Here is a 19,720-nt window from a genome sequence, read left to right as displayed (position 1 = left end):
AAGATTTAAAATCTAAAATCAACACACATTTGCAGTCCCCAAGCATTGTATTTAATAGAAGAGTCAGACAGGAAACACTTACACTATGCCAGAGAGAAGGCATTTCCAGTATGTTGGTTTCAAGGTGTAACAAATAGAGGGCTAGATCTCAGTATGCTTTCAGCGCATGCTGATAAGGAAAGAAAACACTCTTGCAGGGGAAAGTGGTCCTGACAAAATGCTTAGCTTTTTGTTCTCCAATCCTCTCCATGCAGCTGCTTTGCCCGCTTTCCATTGCAATCATGCATCTGGAAAATCCAGCTGAGCCAAAGCAACTGGGAGGACTGGCAGATGCAACAAGCAACTCCACCAGTTTTAAAGAGTTTCCCTCGCTTTGCAGTTCTGCACAATTCTATAACAATCAATAAGATTGGAATAAGATTTATTCTGAAAGGTCGAAGGAGTATATCAATGCAGCCATAATGCTTGTATTATTTGTAATACTATTTTTATTAAACTACTTTTGGTATAACAGCACATATAACATGATATTTAGGGTACAAAAATAGATCAACAGCACTTGAATTTAAAGGGAATGAACCATGCCACAGCATTGGTGGAAACATAATTTTCAGTACATTTTAGAAAATAATATTTGATTTTTTACAACCCTCCCTCCACAATCCTCTTGTTTTAAATACTTTTTAAGAGGACAAAGAATTGTGTATATAATTGATAAATATTTGTAAAACTCTTAACTACATATTAAACTACTACAGTGTTTAAAAGGGGGTTCTGAGAAATCACATCTCCTTTCTTTGAGACTTACATAAACATCTGATTCCCCTCACATGCTTCAGACTCTTAACTCCCATAAATAACCAGAGAATGTTCATCATGCTAGCCGGGGCTAATGAGAATTGTAGTTAAAGGGCACCACACTATCTATTCTAGCCCTGTGCTAAGAAGGTCTTAATGAGATGTTAAGAGGTGTGGTGTTGTCAGCTATTTCTTTTTTTAAATAAAACCATTGCTTCTTTCCCTCTTTGAATAGGTCATCAGGCTTTCTTACTGTACCCAAAGTGATAACTTTGTTGCTTCTGCACCTTGGACAACAGATTGGTACTTGATGTATGATAAAGTCTTCTCGGTTACCTCGGTTATCCTCCAACTTGGACGGTGTGTAGGTTTTTGATCCATTTTGGCTACCTTCCATAAAACAATAGTGTTCGCTCTAGTTCTAATTATGTTGTGGGTGTGATAATGGTGTAGTGGTTTGGGTGTTGGACTAGGACTCTGAAGACTGCTAGCCAGGGAAACCCATTGGGTGACTTAAGACAAATCTCACTCTCTCTGCTCAGAAGGAGCATCAACATATCTGGCCAAGAAAATGGAGGAGGAGAAGGTTCTATCCAAGGATCATGGAGTAGATCAAATATGTGGCACATTGTCTGTACCCACCATAGAGTTCTTCTCCAGTTATCTCTCCAACCTCTTAAATCAGTGGTTCCCAACCTTTTTTGACCAGGGACCACGTTGACCAGGGACCACTCTCCAACATTAGTACCCAAAGGGTTACGAATCAGTTTTTGGTCAACTTTTGATTTGGTTTGATTATTTGGGGTGCTGATTCAGAAAATTGCATTGAATAGACCACATCAGCTTTAGTTTCTGATACAGAACATATGCCATCAAGTAGTCGTCATCTGCTTACCCACAGAAAACCATATTTAATAATCTAGAGCTGATGTGGCCTGTCCAATGCAATTTTCTGAATCAGCACCCCAAATAACCCCAGGAACAGGCCTAAAAATGAAGACACCAAGAAAATTTTTGGTTGAGCTGTGTTATTATCCATAGTTGTAATGGTGAGGCCGTGGACCATATTTTAGTTCTTGCGGACCACTGGTGGTCACAGACCACAGGTTGGGAACCACTGTCTTAAATCAAGCCTGAAAGGGAGGAACTTGGAAGCAAACAACTGTTCATTCTTTACTCATACTCAACATATAAACATTGGAGGGATGAGAGGAAAAGTATGACGAACAGCCAGTGTAAAGGTTTCCTCTATCACAGTGGTTCTCAACCTGTGGGTCCCCATATGCTTCGGCCTTCAACTCCCAGAAATCCTAAGAGCTGGTAAACTGGTTGGGATTTCTGGGAGTTGTAGGCCAAAACATTGGGGGACCCACAGGTTGAGAACCACTGCTCTATCACATTAGACCACTCTCTCTCTCTAAAGACACACTCTTATCCAATTTTGAATCCTTTCAGTCCTTCCAGCTGCAAATAAATATGCTTTATTGTATACAAATAAAACCAAACATGTATATTTCTTTACAGTTTCTTAGAGCATATGTAGCTGTATCCTTTGCCCTTCCTGCAGTCTTTTCTTTGCCATTTTCTTCGCTGTTGTGCTAGAAAACAGTTCTTTCCTTTCTTTGAGAGACGGGGTGGGCCTTTTTTCCAGTTTGTGTAAACAACCTGTTCTCCATCATTCCATTCCAATTGACCTGGATTTCTGTGATCACTCAAGCCTATAGTGAATTAAAATAGATGACAGATTCAGAAAGACAGACAGACAGAAAACAACTTGTCCATCATAGAACAAGTGACAAGTGTTATCTCCCAATTAAGCCATTGCTTTTCAGACATTGTTGTCTGATTCTCTGTATGGTATTGCTATTCTCTAACAAACATGTTTTCCAGCAATAATTGTATTAGATGGATAGATTATACATACAGAAGCATTTTAGTTTTTGGAAGGTTCTTTGTGAAAACTATGATGGGTTATGTTTAGACCAGGGAAAGTATCCTTAAAATGGATTTAATATCTTTAGTAAGAAAACGGAGCAAATGGCTGAAGCCACTGACCTTTGACCTGTCCCCTGACACCATCTGGTTATGAGCTGCTTTTCACAGGATCCAATATGAACCTGAGCCATAATCTCACAGAGAATAAGGGAAACTTTCCAGAAGAATGGAACTGCCAGGGAGACTGGCCAAACAAATAAATAAAAAAGCTCCAAGGACAGAACTGAGAAGCTTGGAAGCTCTGTACCTGAAACCAGAGTACCAAGGAATAAATCTTGTGTGGCAGGTGAGCTAACTGCAAAGTGTCTTAGATCGGCCACAGTATGAAATTAATATCTTAGAGGTCATTGAGGAAAACATTATATTTTTGCTGTCCCAACCTTAGGGATGGAACGATAAGCCACAGGTTTCAGAACGACATTTGGCTTCATACGTACCTATCCAAAAAGACTTCCTTCCACTGAAGTCCCACAGCCATTGCATCTGTGTTGTGGAAGTCACGCTGGCTAAACTGCCATGGTACCTAGGCTCAAAAGAATTTTTTTTAGTCAGAAGTAGCATCTGCTATTTTTGACCATGGTACAATATTTGTGCTTACTGTTGTGTGAATAGCTTATGAAGGGAATAATCTATTAATAAATAACAATAGATGTTTTTGAAGGGTTTGTGAGCTACTTTAGGTCCCACTTCTAGATATAAATGAATGAAAAATAAAAACAAATCCCAGAATCTTTCAGTAAGGGTGGCTACTGACCATGATGGCTATAGGGTCTGAATTTCATATTCTACCAAATAGTACTGTATTCCCAATATCTGCACTTCCCTGCCTATGAAAAGAAAAGCCTTCTGTTTACATTAGAATTCCTTGGCCTTCATTCAACTGAGTGTCCTTCATTTTCTTCCAATATAATTTCTGGTTTTGCCTGGATTTAAGTCTTAGGAATTTTAGTGGAACATACACAGTGAAATTAATACAGTTCTACAAGGACTTTAATCTTCCCTGTCAAAGAGCGCTGTCCCTTAACAAAATACAAATCCCATGATTCTATAGCATAGAGCCATAGCAGTTAACGTGGTGTCAAACTGCATTAATTTGTCAGTGTAGAGGCACCCTTATTTTGAAATTAGGATGTGAATTATACAAAATCAACAACAACAACAAAATCACACTTGAACAAGGAAGCCTAACCTAATGACTTAACATTAGCTAAGAAAACATGTCAATTCAGAATGCAATTAACATTAGCCTGGATTGCCAAGTCTCTGGCATTACATCCCAGACATACAAAGCCTGACAGGATAAACTGACGATAAGGAAATAAGGAGACCTTTGGCTGATTCTACAGAAGACTTCCAATCACCATCAACAGCCTCTGACAAAGGCACTGTTTGCAAACATCTCATGCCCACATTGTGTAGATGCAGTGAAAGTGCAAGACATGTTACAAGACCAATGTCTAGCTCCTCATCCCTTAAACCAATGGTTCTCAACCTTCCTAATGTTGTGATCCCTTAATACAGTTCCTCATGTTGTGGTGACCCCCAACCATAAAATTATTTTCGTTGCTATTTCATAACTGTAATTTTGCTACTCTTATGAATCGTAATGTAAATATCTGATATGTAGGATGTATTTTCATTGTTACAAATTGAATATAATTAAAGCATAGTGATTAATCATAAAAAAACAACTTGTTCTTGAAGGTGAGGGTGCAGCATTTGGGACTCCAGCTTGTGCCTCAGGAATCTGAGAGCAATGCACACAGTCCATTTATTCTAATAGTTGTCTTGAGCTAACACTAGAAATACTGAATGTCTTTGGGAGAGTCACGTGGTTTTGGAATTGAGGCCCTATCTACATGGCTATTATAATGCAAATTGAACTTCATTATATGGTCAGTGTAGACCCATATAATCCAGTTTTGAACAGAATTATATTAGTCAGTCTACGCTAACTGTATAATAGAGTTCAATCTGCATTGTAATGGCAGTGTAGATAGGGCCTGAGTGATAAACTGAAACTCGGAACATATGTTACATGGAAGAAGGGAGGTACACAATAATGGAAGTTTAGGATAGCCTTATGGAAACTCTAGAACATTCTCACTAAGAAGCAAAAGAGACTTTGAAAAGGCAGATGTGTGTTCACCTTTCAGTATAAAGAATGGAAGTAGCTAATTCTGCCTTTTTTGGCTATTCCTAATTGCTGAGTCCACTCGAGCATTTCCAGAAAACAAAAATAGCAGGACCTGCTATTACTAGGAATGTTTTCTTCAATTAAAGGAAACCCGAGCCTCTTATTCTTCTCAGTTCTTCCTCTCTGTTCTCAGTATTTAGAAGCTCTGAGATGGTCAAGGCACAAACAACTGCTAAAAAGACCTTTACAGTACTCCTATAAGCAGGTGATTAGTGTCATTTACTCAATATCTAGTTATGTGGAATTCACTGTGTCTTTAGGGGTGGCCAACTGAGCCAAGAGCCATGATTTTAGGCCCATGGTTTGAGGTTGTAAAGCATCTCTCCTGGTGCCCACTAACTTTTGACAGGAATACAGTTTAACACTTAAATAGTTCCCTTACAACCAACTACAGCTGGGGAGAAGCAACCATAAAACTGGGAGTAGGGTTCCAATCCCCATCTCAGCAAGTCCACAAGCCACCCTGTGTGTCTCCATGTAGCCACATTTACATCTGAAATAGTGATGTCTGAAGGGTTTATAATTCTCATGTCATCAACTAAACAAGTGGAATGGTTTGTTTAAACGGAATAAGAATTAAGCATATGCATACATGTGTATATATATGGAACAAGTTTTTAACATCGACATTTGAAGCGGAACTTCAAAGTGTTGCTTGACCTAAGAGCTCTAGCAGCAGGATGTTTATGTAATCCCGGCTTCTAAAAAGCAGGTCCAATTTTGGCAAAAAGTGTAATACTGTTACATATGAAATAGGAGCAAAACTATTAGGGATACAAATGCAAAACTTCTTACTGTCTCCTGCAGCTCCGGGCAGCTACAGTCCATATGACTTTTGGATCAGTGATCAGAACATAGCAATTGCCATCATGGTGACTCCATCCAGGAGGACAGATTTTTATGGTAGAATCCTAGAAGTAAACAATTCCACTTTAAATTAATATACTCAATTCAATATATCTTTTGATTCAAATTCTAAAATTTAGATCCTTCTTGTATCACCAAGAAACCAAAAGCAGCAATAAAGAGTTCACTTCCAGCAATTGTCAGAAGCCAATCCATCTTGTTCCACACCACTTGCTTTCCCCTGGTAGTTCCAACAACTCATTGTAAGCTTCTCAAAGGACCTGATTTGTTCCATTCTAGTAGTCTGAATGGCAAGTAGCACTTGGCACAAAGGATTATTGAAAATGTGGTTTTCTCAGTGTACATAGATTCTTTATATATACAAGCCTGGCTATATTTTAAAAGGCACTTATCCCTTGGATATGATGGTTATAATGTATGTATACTAAAAGGTTATCAAGGAAAACCACATTTGCCTTGTAATTATGCAGTTAAGATCCTACTGTTGGAAAGAGGCCAAACTGAAGAACAAATTATACTTTGGTCAAACACTGTGATTTGGATGTTTACATTCATAAGCCTGAGCAATATCATTATCTCAAAATGGTACTACAGTTTACATGCATGTTTCTCAAATGGTTTCTATAATGATTTTATCTAGTGCATATTCTCCTAATGTCCTGATCAGCCAGGGATAGTGTGAACTAATGTTTTGATGTCTCATCTTTCAGCTGTTTTTAGTGTCCCAGTTTCTCACACCTCTTTTTCCTTTCTCCGTTTGTTAACTTACTTCAGTATCTGCAAACTGAGTTCAAATTATAAAAAGGGAGGGATTTTGCCCTTTCTAATAAGCCAAAAACATAAGTCTTGTATGTTCTTCCTCATTCATAACTTTTGCCATCTTGACCACATTCTAAGACTGATGCCCAGGTTTTCATCAGTGAAATTTTGGACGATATAATCCTATTGAGATTATATATTGTTTTCAGCTTCATCAACTTTTCAATAAACATTAGCTAATAGAACAAAGAAAACCTGCATATAATTTCTGATCCTCATACTATATAAAGACAAATTATTGTCAAGATTTTCAGGCCCAAGATCCACCCTTGAAAGATAAAGTCACTTTTGGATTTGTTAGTTTTTATTTCCACCTTTCTGTTTTTTTTCCTCTTAGAAACAAGGTGGACCAAAATTAAACTGCTGGGCATGGTATGATTCATCTCAGATTAGACCATATCTCAGTTGCAGGTAACATCCAAAAAACTTTTGGTGGCCAGGTAATCAATATTTAGCCCTTCCCCTAATTCCTCTGGACAATTTTCTCCATTACATCCCAGAGGAATGCAGTCTAAGAACCTGTCATATTCCAGTGGGAGGGACTTGTCAGCATAAGAAGCAGCATGGTGTAGTAGTTTGAATGTTGGACCGCAACTCTGGAGACCAGGGTTTCATTGCCCATCATTGATTAACATTAGGGTCACTCTGAGTTGGAAACAACTTGAAGGCACAGAATAATTCCATGACCAGAACTCACTGCTTTTCTTCCAAGCACTTCTTCAGTACACCCTTCCTGATCAAATTGATAGAATGGTACTATAATAGCTGTGAGAAGTTCTAGCTCAGCAATAGTTTGGGTTGGGGAAGTCTAGCCTACTTAAGACTTAAGGAGGTTGTTGCCCATATTGGGTGATCAGTAGACTTGTGTGCGGATTTGTTTTCTTCTGGTACCTCCGGGAGCACGAAACGGTAAGGGCCCTCCTGGTACGAAAACCCGCCCGCAACAAAAGCATGCGGGAGCCGATCTTAGCTCCTCCTCCCCTATTCAGGATCACAGTTGAATCTTTTTGATTTTCCTTTATTTTCCAGATTCTTTTTATTTAATGAGACTGACTGGGAGTTGGAGACCTGAGGCAAGGCGGGTGGGGTGTTTGCGTGTTTGGGGGCTTTCACCTTCTTTTTCTCCTTCCTTTCCTCTCCTTCAGAAAATACTTCTAAAAATAATAATTATTAATAATAATGGTAATCCCAACAAAAAAAAATAGAAGCCTACCTCTCCTCTAAAATAGAAAGTAGAAACAGCTTTAAGGACACAAAACCTCAAGCAGAAAAGAGATTATAGGCAAGAGAGGGGATTTTTAAGGTAGTCCAGGGAGGATAGCTCCACTGAGCTCCAGGTCATCACTCTTCCTTCCCTCTGCCTCCTTAAAATGCCTTAGAAAGCTGTGTGGCATGATGCTGGTGCTGGGGGAGAAAGTGTGTGTGCCTGCCCCTCCTGTAGAGTGGAAAAACTTTAAGAAGCATTAAACCCGGTCTTCTCTACAAAGGAAAAGGATCCAGAAAGAGTGGTACAGTAGAGTCTCACTTATCTAACACTCGCTTATCCAACGTTCTGGATTATCCAACGCATTTTTGTAGTCAATGTTTTCAATATATCATGATATTTTGGTGCTAAATTCATAAATACAGTAATTACTACATAACATTACTGCGCATTGAACTACTTTTTCTGCCAAATTTGTTGTCTAACATGATGTTTTGGTGCCTCATTTGTAAAATCATAACCTAATTTGATGTTTAATGGGCTTTTCCTTAATGCCTCCTTATTATCCAACATATTCGCTTATCCAACATTCTGCTGGCCCGTTTATGTTGGATAAGTGAGACTCTACTGTAATTCTGATACTTTTTAAAATCCAGGTTTCAATGAAGGATATGGAAGGAGAGTCCATTATGCGGGAAGTCCTGTCCCCCCCCCACACACAATGGGCTGAATAAGGTGCTTTCTTAACCCCGTTGCTGACACCCAGGATCCCTTGAAGGGAAGAAAGGAAAGGCTCCAAGGGAAAAGGGAAGTTCTCAATTGCTGCCAATGGGCCGAAAAGAACCATTTTTTTCCAGATGCAAAATGAAAACGCCCATTCGGCAACATGCCCGCTTTAGGGAGAGGCTGAAAAACAAATATGGGAGGGGGGCTTCTGGTATCAGACAAGCAGAAATTGATAGCAATTCACCCGAAATGCACAAGCCTAGTGATCAGTCCATTTTCCACCTTTCTCTTTGCTGTGCTAAACAAATAATACTGTTGAACAATGCATTCTAGGTAGCAAGTAACTCTACCAAAGTATAATTAATTCAAGTAATTAAAACAAGTAATTCTTCTCTGGAGGCAGTGCCAGAGAACCAGAATGAGACAGATGGATGGCTGAACTATGACCAAACAGAGCCATTAAGTCAGTTTATGTCTCAACATTCTGTCTGCCTGTATAATCCAACAGTTTCAAACCTGTCAGTTTTTAGCAAAGGTGTAGACCTTTGTTAGAAACTGACACGTTTGAAAACAAACATCTACCACATTGGTTTTTTGAAGACATTTTAAATACCCATGCTCAAAGAAGAGCAGATTGTCACCTTGTTTGCATAACTCCATAAGGCCCAAGAACTACCATCACATTGATACATCTTCTGGGTGTTTTCTTCAAAATGCAAGAGACCTTTCAAATCTGGTGTGCATATATTTGGAAAGGAAAGTCTCTGGACCTGGAAAAAATTGGAATTTTGACAGTTTTGCTCATTTTATTTTTTAAAATTCCATCTCTAATATATATAAATCACTGTTGCAAAATCTTTTTTTTATTTGTAGAGCTAATGCACTCTGTGTGCCTGTCTTAAGAGGTTTCTAATGGGTTTAAAATATCTTTAAAACACATTGCCTTATATAATCAAATTGGAAACAAAAAGTTTTTATACCGGAATGCTGGAATCTGCTTGTGGAACTTCCATTTTCTTGAGAGAAACCCCATTTTTCTTCACTTCCTTTTGATTAATTCCTGACAGGGTTGCCATCTCATTCTTGTTCTGCAAAGGGTTGTCCTCCTCCACTCTTAAAATAGCCATCCCATGGTACTTGATGATAAATAATGGCAATAAAAAGATGGACAAAAAGTAATCTCCCACTGAATAAATAAGGCATAGCAGTTTACAATATAATTGTAGCTTAAGAATCAACAACTCCATTCCTTTTACGTTATAATTGTAAATAAAGTTACTTTTAAGGTTATGGATCACTAAATGCAGAGGGAAGAGTGTCTCATTTTTTAAGTGCTGGCTTCTGCTGTGCCTCGTGGTGTTCTTTTATGTTCTGTTGTGGGTACTCTCCAGGAGAGGGACAGCTGAAAGAAGAAAAAGGAGGCTACACGTTCTTCTGGACTGCCTGAAGAAGAGCGAATAATACACGGAGTTGGCTTTGCTATCAGAAATGACCTGGTGGAGCACCTGACTGAAGCATCCATTGACATTAGCAAACAGCTCTCAACCCTCTGAATTAACCTTGCCAAAAACCAACAAGCAACCATCATAAGTGCCTATGCACCAACACTAGATGCTGATGAAGACATCAAGGAAAAATGTTATTGTCACCTGGACACCGTCCTGTCAGAGATACCTAAGGAGAACAAAATCATCCTCCTGGGGGACTTTAATGCAAGAGTCAGATGGGACTCCAACCTGTGGCCAGGGATCATAGGAAAAGACGAGGTCGGAAACAGCAACTTGAATGGCATCTTGCTTCTCACCAAATGTGGGGAACACAACCTTGTTATCACCAACATGCTCTTCCACCAGAAAAACAAGCTCAAGACATCATGGAAGCACACCCTGTCAAAACACTGGCACCTCTTGGACTATGTAATTACACGTGCCAGAGACCGCTACGATGTGCTTCTCACAAGAGCCATGACAGGTACTGATGACTGCTGGACAGACCACAGGTTAATCCGATCCATGATGGCTATCAAGATCGTCCCCAAACGCAGACTCCAAGGAAGAAAAATAAGGCGCAAAATGAACACCCAAGCCCTTCAGGAGCCCTCCAAACAAGCCCTTCTACAAACAACACTCAAGGATCATCTACCCACGGAACACCCTGAAAATGTTGAGGAACGCTGGAACAAACTGAAGGCCTCCATCATCACAGCCTACGAAGAAACCATTGGATATCAAACTAAGAAACATCAAGACTGGTTTGACGATAATGACAAAGAGATCCAACAGTTAATTGATAAGAAAAGGAATGCCTTCCAAACATGGCAGAGAAACACCAACTGTGCTGCTAAGAAAAAGATCTATGCTAGTGCAAAAGCTGAGGTCCAAAGAAGGATCAGAGAACTTAAGAACATCTGGTGGGCAAAGAAGGCTGAAGAAATCCAACACTTTGCAGATACTCATGATGCTCAGGGATTTTTCAAAGCCACAAAGATCATTTACGGACCAAGAAACCATGGCATACAGCCTCTACGCTCATCAGATGGAACCAAACTTCTAAAGGGCAAAACATCAATTGTACTACTTTGGAAAGAGCACTACCAGAACCTGCTGAATCGCAGCTCCAGTGTGGCTGAAGAGGCCCTCTCACAATTCCCGCAACAACAAACCAGGGATCAGAGCCGGCCCTAGGTATTTTTCAAGTGTAGGCGAACAGAATTTTGGCGCCCCCCCAAACCAATCACTGAAAAATAAAAGCGTTGGATAAGCGAAAATGTTGGATAATAAGGAAGTATAAAGGAAAAGCCTATAAAACATCAAATTACATTATGATTTTAAAAATTAAGCACCAAAACATCATGTTTTACAACAAATCAATAGAAAAAGCAGTTCAATACATGGTAATGTTATGTAGGAATTACTATATTTGCAAATTTAGCACTAAACATTGAACAGGGATATAGGGCAGTGTGGACTTAGATAACCCAGATAGCCCTCAGTATTAAAAAAAAAACCCTCTAAAATCAGGACAATAAATAAAGAACAACACTCTGAAAACAGAAGAAATCCAGACAGTAAACAATCAGGGACAGCTAACTCCTCCCAAAAAAAGATTCTCCCAGGCAAGAAGAACCCAGGCCTTGAAGCCACAGGGCCATTAAATGCTAATCAAGGTGATTAATTACAACATTCACACCTGTTTCAAAGAAAAGTTCTTTCTCCCACCCTGGACCTTCTACAGATATATAAACCCCACATACCTAGCTTCCAAGTTCTTACAGACCTCACAATCTCTGAAGGCCCCAAAGGTGGGCTCGCGTGGTGCAAAGGTGGGTCTGCGCTGGCCGGAAGGCCCAGCGCGGCCGCTGGAAGGCCCGAAAGAGAAGGAGGTGGAGAGTGGTGCCCTCCTCCCAGGACGATGGTGCCCCCGGGACGATGGCGCCACAGGCAAATGCCTATTTCGCCTTATGGTTGGACCGCCTCTGCCAGGGATGAGCTTGCAGCACTGCCTACCCTGTTTCCCCGAAAATAAGACATCCCCGAAAAATAAGACCTAGTAGAAGTTTTGCTGCATTGCTAAATATAAGGCCTCCCCCGAAAGTAAGACCTAGAAAAGTTTTTGTTTGGAAGCATGCACAGCGCCTGCCAAACAGAACACCAGAGCATTCAGGATTGGTAAATGTACATACCAGTTGTACATGGAAATAATAGTAGTAACAAGAAATTATTGATAGGATTCACAGTTTGTCTGGTTATGCTGGTTTGTGATGACAACTACTTTACAGTATATAATAAATATTCATTTTGTTGTTCAACAATAAATGTGAGCTCTTCTTCATGGAAAAATAAGACATCCCTTGAAAATAAGACCTAGTACATCTTTGGGAGCAAAAATTAATATAAGACACTGTCTTATTTTCGGGGAAACACGGTAGTTTGGAAGAAGTCAGCAATGCCATCAGCCAACAAAAAAATAACAAAGCCAGCGGACCTGATGGGAAATCTTCAAAGAGGGTGGATCTGAGCTGATACAACAACTCCACCAGCTCATTGAAAAAGTGTGGGTGACCGAGAAAATCCCAGCAGACTTCAAGGATGCCACCATCATCACCCTTTTCAAGAAAGGGGATAGAACAGACTGTGGAAACTGTCATGGTATCTCCCTTTTAACCTCTGCTGGGAAAATCCTCGCAAGAATCCTTGCAAACTGCCTGTCTCAGAAGACACCCTCCCAGAATCCCAGAATGGCTTCCGCCCCTCCAGAGGAACAGTGGACATGATCTTCATTGCACGACAGCTCCAGGAAAAATGCAGGGAACAAAATCAATCTCTGTACATGGCATTCATTGACCTTGCAAAGGCATTCGACACAGTGAATCGCAGTGCTCTCTGGACCATCCTCCAAAAAATTGGGTGTCCTGACAAATTTGTGAACATCCTGAGGCTCCTCCATGATGACATGATGGCAACAGTCTTGGACAGCAATGGCTCCCAAAGTGACCCATTTAAGGTTGAATCAGGTGTCAAGCAGGGATGTGTCATTACCCCTATCTTATTTTCCATTTTCATCGCTATGATACTTCACCTTGTTGATGGGAAGCTTCCCACCGGAGTGGAAATCATCTTTCGGACAGATGGCAAGCTATTTAACCTCAGCAGATTGAAAGCCAAAACTAAGGTCACCACAACATCTATTATAGAACTCCAATATGCCGATGACAACGTAGTCTGTGCGCATTCAGAAGAAGATCTACAAGCCACTCTAAACACCTTTGCCGAAGCATACGAGAAGCTCGGCCTCTCATTGAACATCGAGAAAACCAAAGTGCTCTTCCAACAGGCACCAGCCAATCCCTCTTCAATGTCAGGAATACAGCTTAATGGTGAAACATTAGAAAAGTTGACCATTTCCGCTACCTTGGCCCCATGTAAGCCGCCCCAAGTCCCTTCAGGGAGATGGGGCGGGGTATAAAAATAAAATTATTATTATTATTATTATTATTATTATTATTATTACCTTGGCAGCCACCTCTCCACAAAAGTCAACATTGACACTGAAATATAACACCGCCTGAGCTCTGCGAGTGCAGCATTTTTCCGAATGAAGCAGAGAGTGTTTGATGATCGGTATATCCGTAGCGATACCAAGGTGCTTGTTTATAAAGCCATTGTCCTCCCAACCCTGCTCTATGCCTGCAAAACGTGAATGGTCTACAGATGTCACACTCAACTCCTGGAGTGTTTCCATCAGCGCTGCCTCAGAAAAATCCTGCAAATCTCTTGGGAAGACAGACAGAAAAATGCCAGCGTGCTGGAAGAAGCAAAGACCACTAGCATTGAAGCGATGCTCCTACGCCATCAACTACGCTGGACTGGCCATGTTGTCCAGATGCCCGATCACCGTCTCCCAAAGTAGTTACTCTACTCCGAACTCAAGAACGGAAAACGGAATGTTGGTGGGCAGGAAAAGAGATTTAAAAATGGGCTCAAAGCCAACCTTAAAAACTGTGGCATAGACACTGAGAACTGGGAAGCCCTGGCCCTTGGGCGCTCTAATTGGAGGTCAGCTGTGACCAGCAGTGCTGCGGAGTTCGAAGAGGCACGAATTGAGGGCTTAAGGGAGAAACGTGCCAAGAGGAAGGCACATCAAGCCAACCCTGACTGGGACCACCTTCCATCTGGAAACCGATGTCCTCACTGCGGGAGAACATGCAGATCAAGAATAGGTCTCTTCAGCCACCTACAGACCCACCCCAAGACACCAGAATCGGAGGACCATCATCATTGGCCTATGAGGGATCACCTAAGTAAGTAAGTAAGTAAGTTGTGGGTACTGAGACAAAACCGTGTAGATGGGAGAAAAGTTTAATTTTGACCAATGGCCAGCAGCTTGTTGAATCCAGCTATTTAGAGGCAATTCATAGTAACTGTTTCAGTGTGAGAGCTAGCATCACTTCCTACATCTAGATGCACTTCTTGTCTGGTAGCCTGATTGGTAGAAAAATACTGGGTGTAGGGAAAGTGGGCAGAAAGTATGTCTGCACACCTCACCACCATCCCTCTTGTTTCTTAAAACTGGAAAATTGGTGAAATTATTTTACAAACAACACCGTACCTCGATTAGGCCTAATATAATCCTAAACTATGAGAAACGAGGCTCCATTTTCTTTTAACAGAGGGGAAAACACACTGCCAAAATAGCTATTCGAATTGCACAGGTAGTAAAGACATGACATAGTAAGAAACAAATAATACAAAACAGAAAGCAGCTTGAGGCTATTCTTACTGTAAGAAATGTATCATTGCCATTTCTAACAATGGAAGAAGGATGGACCTGGAAGAAAAAGAGAAAACATTAACAGCATGCATAAATAACAGAAGGAAAATACAATGTCTTCATCTATGTGGTTGAGGTAGCATTCGGGTGTTCTTAACTCTTTATGCTTTTGGACTTTAGCCAGACATATAATGGAAGTGGATGCCCCCAACCTGTCCACAAAGCAGCGTTATTCTACCTAGTTACATGGTTATGATCTTAGATGAATAGAACCATAGAGCAGGGAAGGGCCAGTAGATTTCATCAGGAACTCAACAAGGTTGGTGTATCATTTAGCAGAGTGAAGTGGATGCCTCAGAAGACAGGAAGAGTAGCAATGACTTCTGCAATAACTCCCACCAGGATGGCTCTTGCCACTGCTGCCTCAAGTCTCTACTATCTCTCCAACTCCATTGCTGCCACATTCATGCCTTGCTCCCTTGCTTGTCTCTCCTCCCAGCTGCTCTTGCTAATCCCTTGCGGCTGCTATTGCTGCCAATGTATCCTCTAGTCTACTTAAAGAAGTGCTGGTTTTGATCAAAGCTGTTGGCATATCTTCACACAGAACCACTGGGATGAGGCTGGTACTGTATTTAATAGGCAGTAAGGGAGGCAAGACAAAAGAAAAGGCCAGCAGATAGCTGCAATGTGGTCCACAATGGTGGTCCTTCTCCTACTGCAAATGGCAGGAAAACTCAGATTGCTGTTACCATCCACTACAGTAACATAAACGGTCCTGCCATCTCCTCACAAGAATATATACGATCGAAACTGTGCTTCAATCACAAGCTAGTGCACTGTTGGCAAGACTGCCATCTTGTGAGTCAAATAATCAAACTCTGGCAACAAAAGCAAAACAAAAACACCATAGTCAGAGCATTAAAAATGACATATAAATACAGTATGTTTCACTAAACATGAAAAAGGCAGGGGTCAATAGGATCTAAGAATGGAAATGTACAGGTTTACCAGATTCACCTGCAAACTGATTTGCTTTGGTTATTATGATTGGAGTGCACATTTGCACAAGTCCACAGTACTTAGCCTTCTACCTCCAATTTGTTGTATTATTAAGTGCCTTTATATTGGATGCCACATTGTGCCTGACCACAGCAGGCCATAATGAAGAAGGGAAAGCATGTGAAATAAACATTACAAAGATTGGTTAGGCTTTTGCCTTCCCAGTGGCATGGGAAGTCTTGAGTGGTTCATGGACTCAGCAAGGAAGGGCCCTTGTTCAGGACTGACTTGTACTGTAAATTGAGGTGGTACCGTGTTTCCCCGAAAATAAGACAGTGTCTTATATTAATTTTTGCTCCCAAAAATGCTCTAGGTCTTATTTTCAGGGGAGGTCTTATTTTTCCATGAAGAAGAATTCACAATTATTGTTGAACAAAAAATGAACATTTATTATATACTGTACAGTAGTTGTCATCACAAACCAGACAAACTGTGAATCCTATCAAGAATTTATTGTTACTGCCATTATTTCCATGTACAACACTTTATGGTACATACATTGACCGATCATGCATGCTCTGGTGTTCTGTTCGGCAGGCATGCTTCCAAACAAAAACTTTGCTAGGTCTTACTTTCAGGGGGAGGCCTTATATTTATCAATTCAGCAAAATCTCTACTAGGTCTTATTTTCTGGGGATGTCTTATTTTAGGGGAAACAGGGTAGGTGCTGAGGAATGGAAAATGCCAATGAGATGTTGGATTACAGAGTTATGGTTGCTGGTCTGAGGAAAATACAATTCTCATCAGCTGTGCCGAAGTAAGCTATACCTACCAGTTGAGACACCTTCTATGTCTTCTAAAGCCTTACACAGTTTGGGTCTTGCCTATCTTTGAGATCACAACTCCCCCTATGAACTGGCACAGGCTCTAAGATCTGCTGGGGAAGCCCTCCTCCCACTCCCACTACCGTCACAAGTGCAGTTGGTGGGGATGAGAGAGAGGGCCTTCTTGGTGGTGGCCCCCAGACTTTGACATTCCCTCCCATGAGAATTAGACAAGTCTCTACATTGTCCTCCTTTCGTAGAGACCTGAAAATGTGGATGTTTCAGCTTGCATTTGACAACGCCTAGTCCCTAGTCATAAATGCCCAGTGCCTAGGTTCCACAATAATGTGCTGGTCTCTTCACTTTATCCAATACCCGGACCTCGGATATGCTGCTTGCACTACCCCATGCCCGGCCCCTTTATAGCCTGATCACACCCATTGTACTACGGCAATTGGTTTCATGGAGTATTGATTATGTGTCTGTTTTATATTCTTATGTTTTACTGAATTTGTGTTTTTAACCATATTGTTATATTTAATATGTTCTATTTTAATCATGTTCTTGCTTTTCTGGATTGCTTGTATTTGTGTCTTTGGGCATTTTGTCCCACTTGTAAGCCATCCCAAGTTTTGGGAGATGGTGGCGAGGTATAAGAATAAAGTTATTATTATAATATTATTATTATGTGAGAAATGGGGCAGGAGCAGAAGCACTAACTATTACTCAGGCTGTCAGCATTTTATTGTGGGAATAAACAGTATGCTTCTCTCCTTATATCTATGCATAAGACTTTTTAACTGTGTTAAGTTAAAGACAGAACTGACAGTGACATGACAAGAGTGTTATTGTTCATACACAGCATGCCCTTCCCACTGCAATTTCTGATCAAATAGCTTCCTATGTGTTGTAATGCTTTAAAAACATCAGCGCAATATGTTGGACCTTTAGTAGGACAAAATAATGTCTACACCTTGAGTAACTCATGTCAAAGAAACTTCCACTGTTGTTTGCCTCTATCTCAAGAGCTGTCTGCAAAAAAATACACTTTTATTAAAATGAGATGCTTTCCATATTAAAACAGACTATTCAAATGGTGATACTTACTCTTTTGCCATTTCCAATGGTCCTGAGCCTGCTCCTTGCAGAGTTGAATGGTGGTGGCTCATCCTTTCTCTGCACCATTCCCTCTGTCGATGGGGGCCGTGGGATGCCTTCCAAGTGAGCAGCTCCAGGCCTGGAAGATGAAGAGGAGCCTGGAAGCAACGTTCCTTTCATCCATAAGTTGTGACTGTTTTGGCTGGAGGAATGGAATGAACTGCACTGACCTGAAAAGCAAACAAGATGGCAGATGGTCAGTCCTTTTGCTATAAAAGCAGAGAGATGGTCACATTGATGTGGGTGATGAAACAGCTTGTCATTAGAAGCGAGATAATTTTTCATCTGATGTTCATTTGTTCTTTTTTTTAAAACCCAACTAGTTTTCATTTCCATGCTTGATTTCCCAGCTGAAAACCAATTCTAGAACTTTATCTAAAGAGTGAGAAAGAGGAAGTCTTAAATTTCTCCCTCGCAATACTTCCAAAAAGTATTTCTGTTTCCATTAACGTATATAGAGATCCCAGTGTAGTGCATAGGAAAGATCAAAAACACAATTAAATTTCCCAAGAGTAAAAAGAGCTGAAAGTAATCTTCAAAGTGGCATGCAAGTCCCGTCACAATAATCTCAATTACAAAGTCAGCAAGATGCTTCAAACTTCTGAACTTCAGTAAGAGGTGGTGCAGCCCTTATCTGGAAATCCAAAATTATTCTTATGGCTGAGATAGTGACACATTTGCTTTCTGAGGGTTTAGTGTACAAATTTTGTGTACGTTCAAGCTAAGTATAGAAGCACACAGGGTTCAAATTCCCACTCAGCCATGAAAACTCACTGGATGACCCTGGGTAGTCATACTCTTTTGTGTAATAAGCACAACTGAAGATCGCCATGAGTCAGAAAGGACTTGAAGGCATATATCTACAACCCATTCTATAGACGTTTTATTTCAATTTTCATATTTTGTATGTTATTAGCTGTATGTGATTCAATTGTTTTCTTTTTAATCTGTAAATTACCTTGACTCCCACTTTTGAGAGGGAAAGGGGAAGATATAAATAAAATGACTGATGGATTAGATCCTTGATTAGGTATATATTTAACTCTATCACTAATTCAATAGTTATAATTTACCGTTTCCAGAGTCTAGCCTCTCCATATGATCTTCTTTGCTAGACAAGAGTATAGGTGTTCATTGTGGCATTTCCAAACTATTGGTTTGAACCCCACCACTTTTGCAAATAATTAACCATTTACTATAAGGTCCATTAACCACATGCTTTGAAAATGATGATTATCACATCATTTTGGAATTATGTAGTAGTTATGTTAGGTATTTCTCCCTTGAGAATTCTTCTGAAGATGCTGAAAAGTTGCTATACAACAGACAGGATTAGTGAATAGGGAACCAGAGGGAACTTCTTTTGACAACAGTGCTATGAACCAATAAAACCAAGGTTTGTTCCTTAGGAAAGGGGCCTTTTGAAGGGACATTGCTGATTGTTTTAATGGATTATGTAATGCAGTACTGTTCTTTAAGCAGGAGAGAAATGTGAAAGGCTTGAGGGGGAAAGAACCTAAGACTGTAAGGTCAATGTTACTTTTAAGAAAGGACTGTGATCCAAAGGTAAGTGTTTGCAACATCTGTGTTTTGAGAATAAATCACTTCTCAGCCAAGACTGCTCCAGATTTTATTAGCAAGATCAAAAGAGAATACCTCCTTTTGAGTCCAAAATTTTCACGACAGCTTTTGTCCTGGTGCCAAGAACGGCATTCACAGGGGAGATCAGAGCCACTTCAAAGACCTCCTCATCTTCCTCTAATCCATCATAGGTAATTGCTATATTCCACATCTTGGTTGACATTCCTACCAGAAGTAAACATTTTAATTACACTTTAATTGCTTTTTCAATCAACCTAGGTG

At 40.4% G+C, this 19,720-nt stretch overlaps 1 protein-coding gene across 2 annotated transcripts in view; it reads right to left on the bottom strand.

The window, feature by feature from the left end:
* Positions 1-465: 465 nt before the first annotated feature.
* frem1 (FRAS1 related extracellular matrix 1) overlaps positions 466-19,720 on the bottom strand; it is a 99,945-nt gene continuing 80,690 nt past the window's right edge. Inside the window, exons 30-37 of one of the 2 annotated variants that reach the window (XM_008103155.3) lie at positions 19,514-19,663; positions 17,807-18,027; positions 14,886-14,933; positions 9,587-9,742; positions 9,248-9,376; positions 5,786-5,901; positions 3,231-3,316; positions 466-2,516 (exon numbers count right to left, since the gene is read on the bottom strand). In XM_008103155.3, the coding sequence (XP_008101362.2) occupies positions 2,317-2,516; positions 3,231-3,316; positions 5,786-5,901; positions 9,248-9,376; positions 9,587-9,742; positions 14,886-14,933; positions 17,807-18,027; positions 19,514-19,663 (1,106 nt within the window). In that variant the 3' untranslated portion in view covers positions 466-2,316. The remainder of the gene's footprint in view (positions 2,517-3,230; positions 3,317-5,785; positions 5,902-9,247; positions 9,377-9,586; positions 9,743-14,885; positions 14,934-17,806; positions 18,028-19,513; positions 19,664-19,720) is intronic. The other variant, XM_062971906.1, reaches the window with a different exon arrangement.

The sequence above is a fragment of the Anolis carolinensis genome, chromosome 2 (genome assembly GCF_035594765.1).
Source record: "Anolis carolinensis isolate JA03-04 chromosome 2, rAnoCar3.1.pri, whole genome shotgun sequence".
Classification (NCBI taxonomy): Eukaryota; Metazoa; Chordata; class Lepidosauria; order Squamata; family Dactyloidae; genus Anolis; species Anolis carolinensis.
The sequence above is the reverse complement of the archived record's forward strand: the minus strand, read 5'-3'. Positions and strand labels throughout refer to the sequence as shown.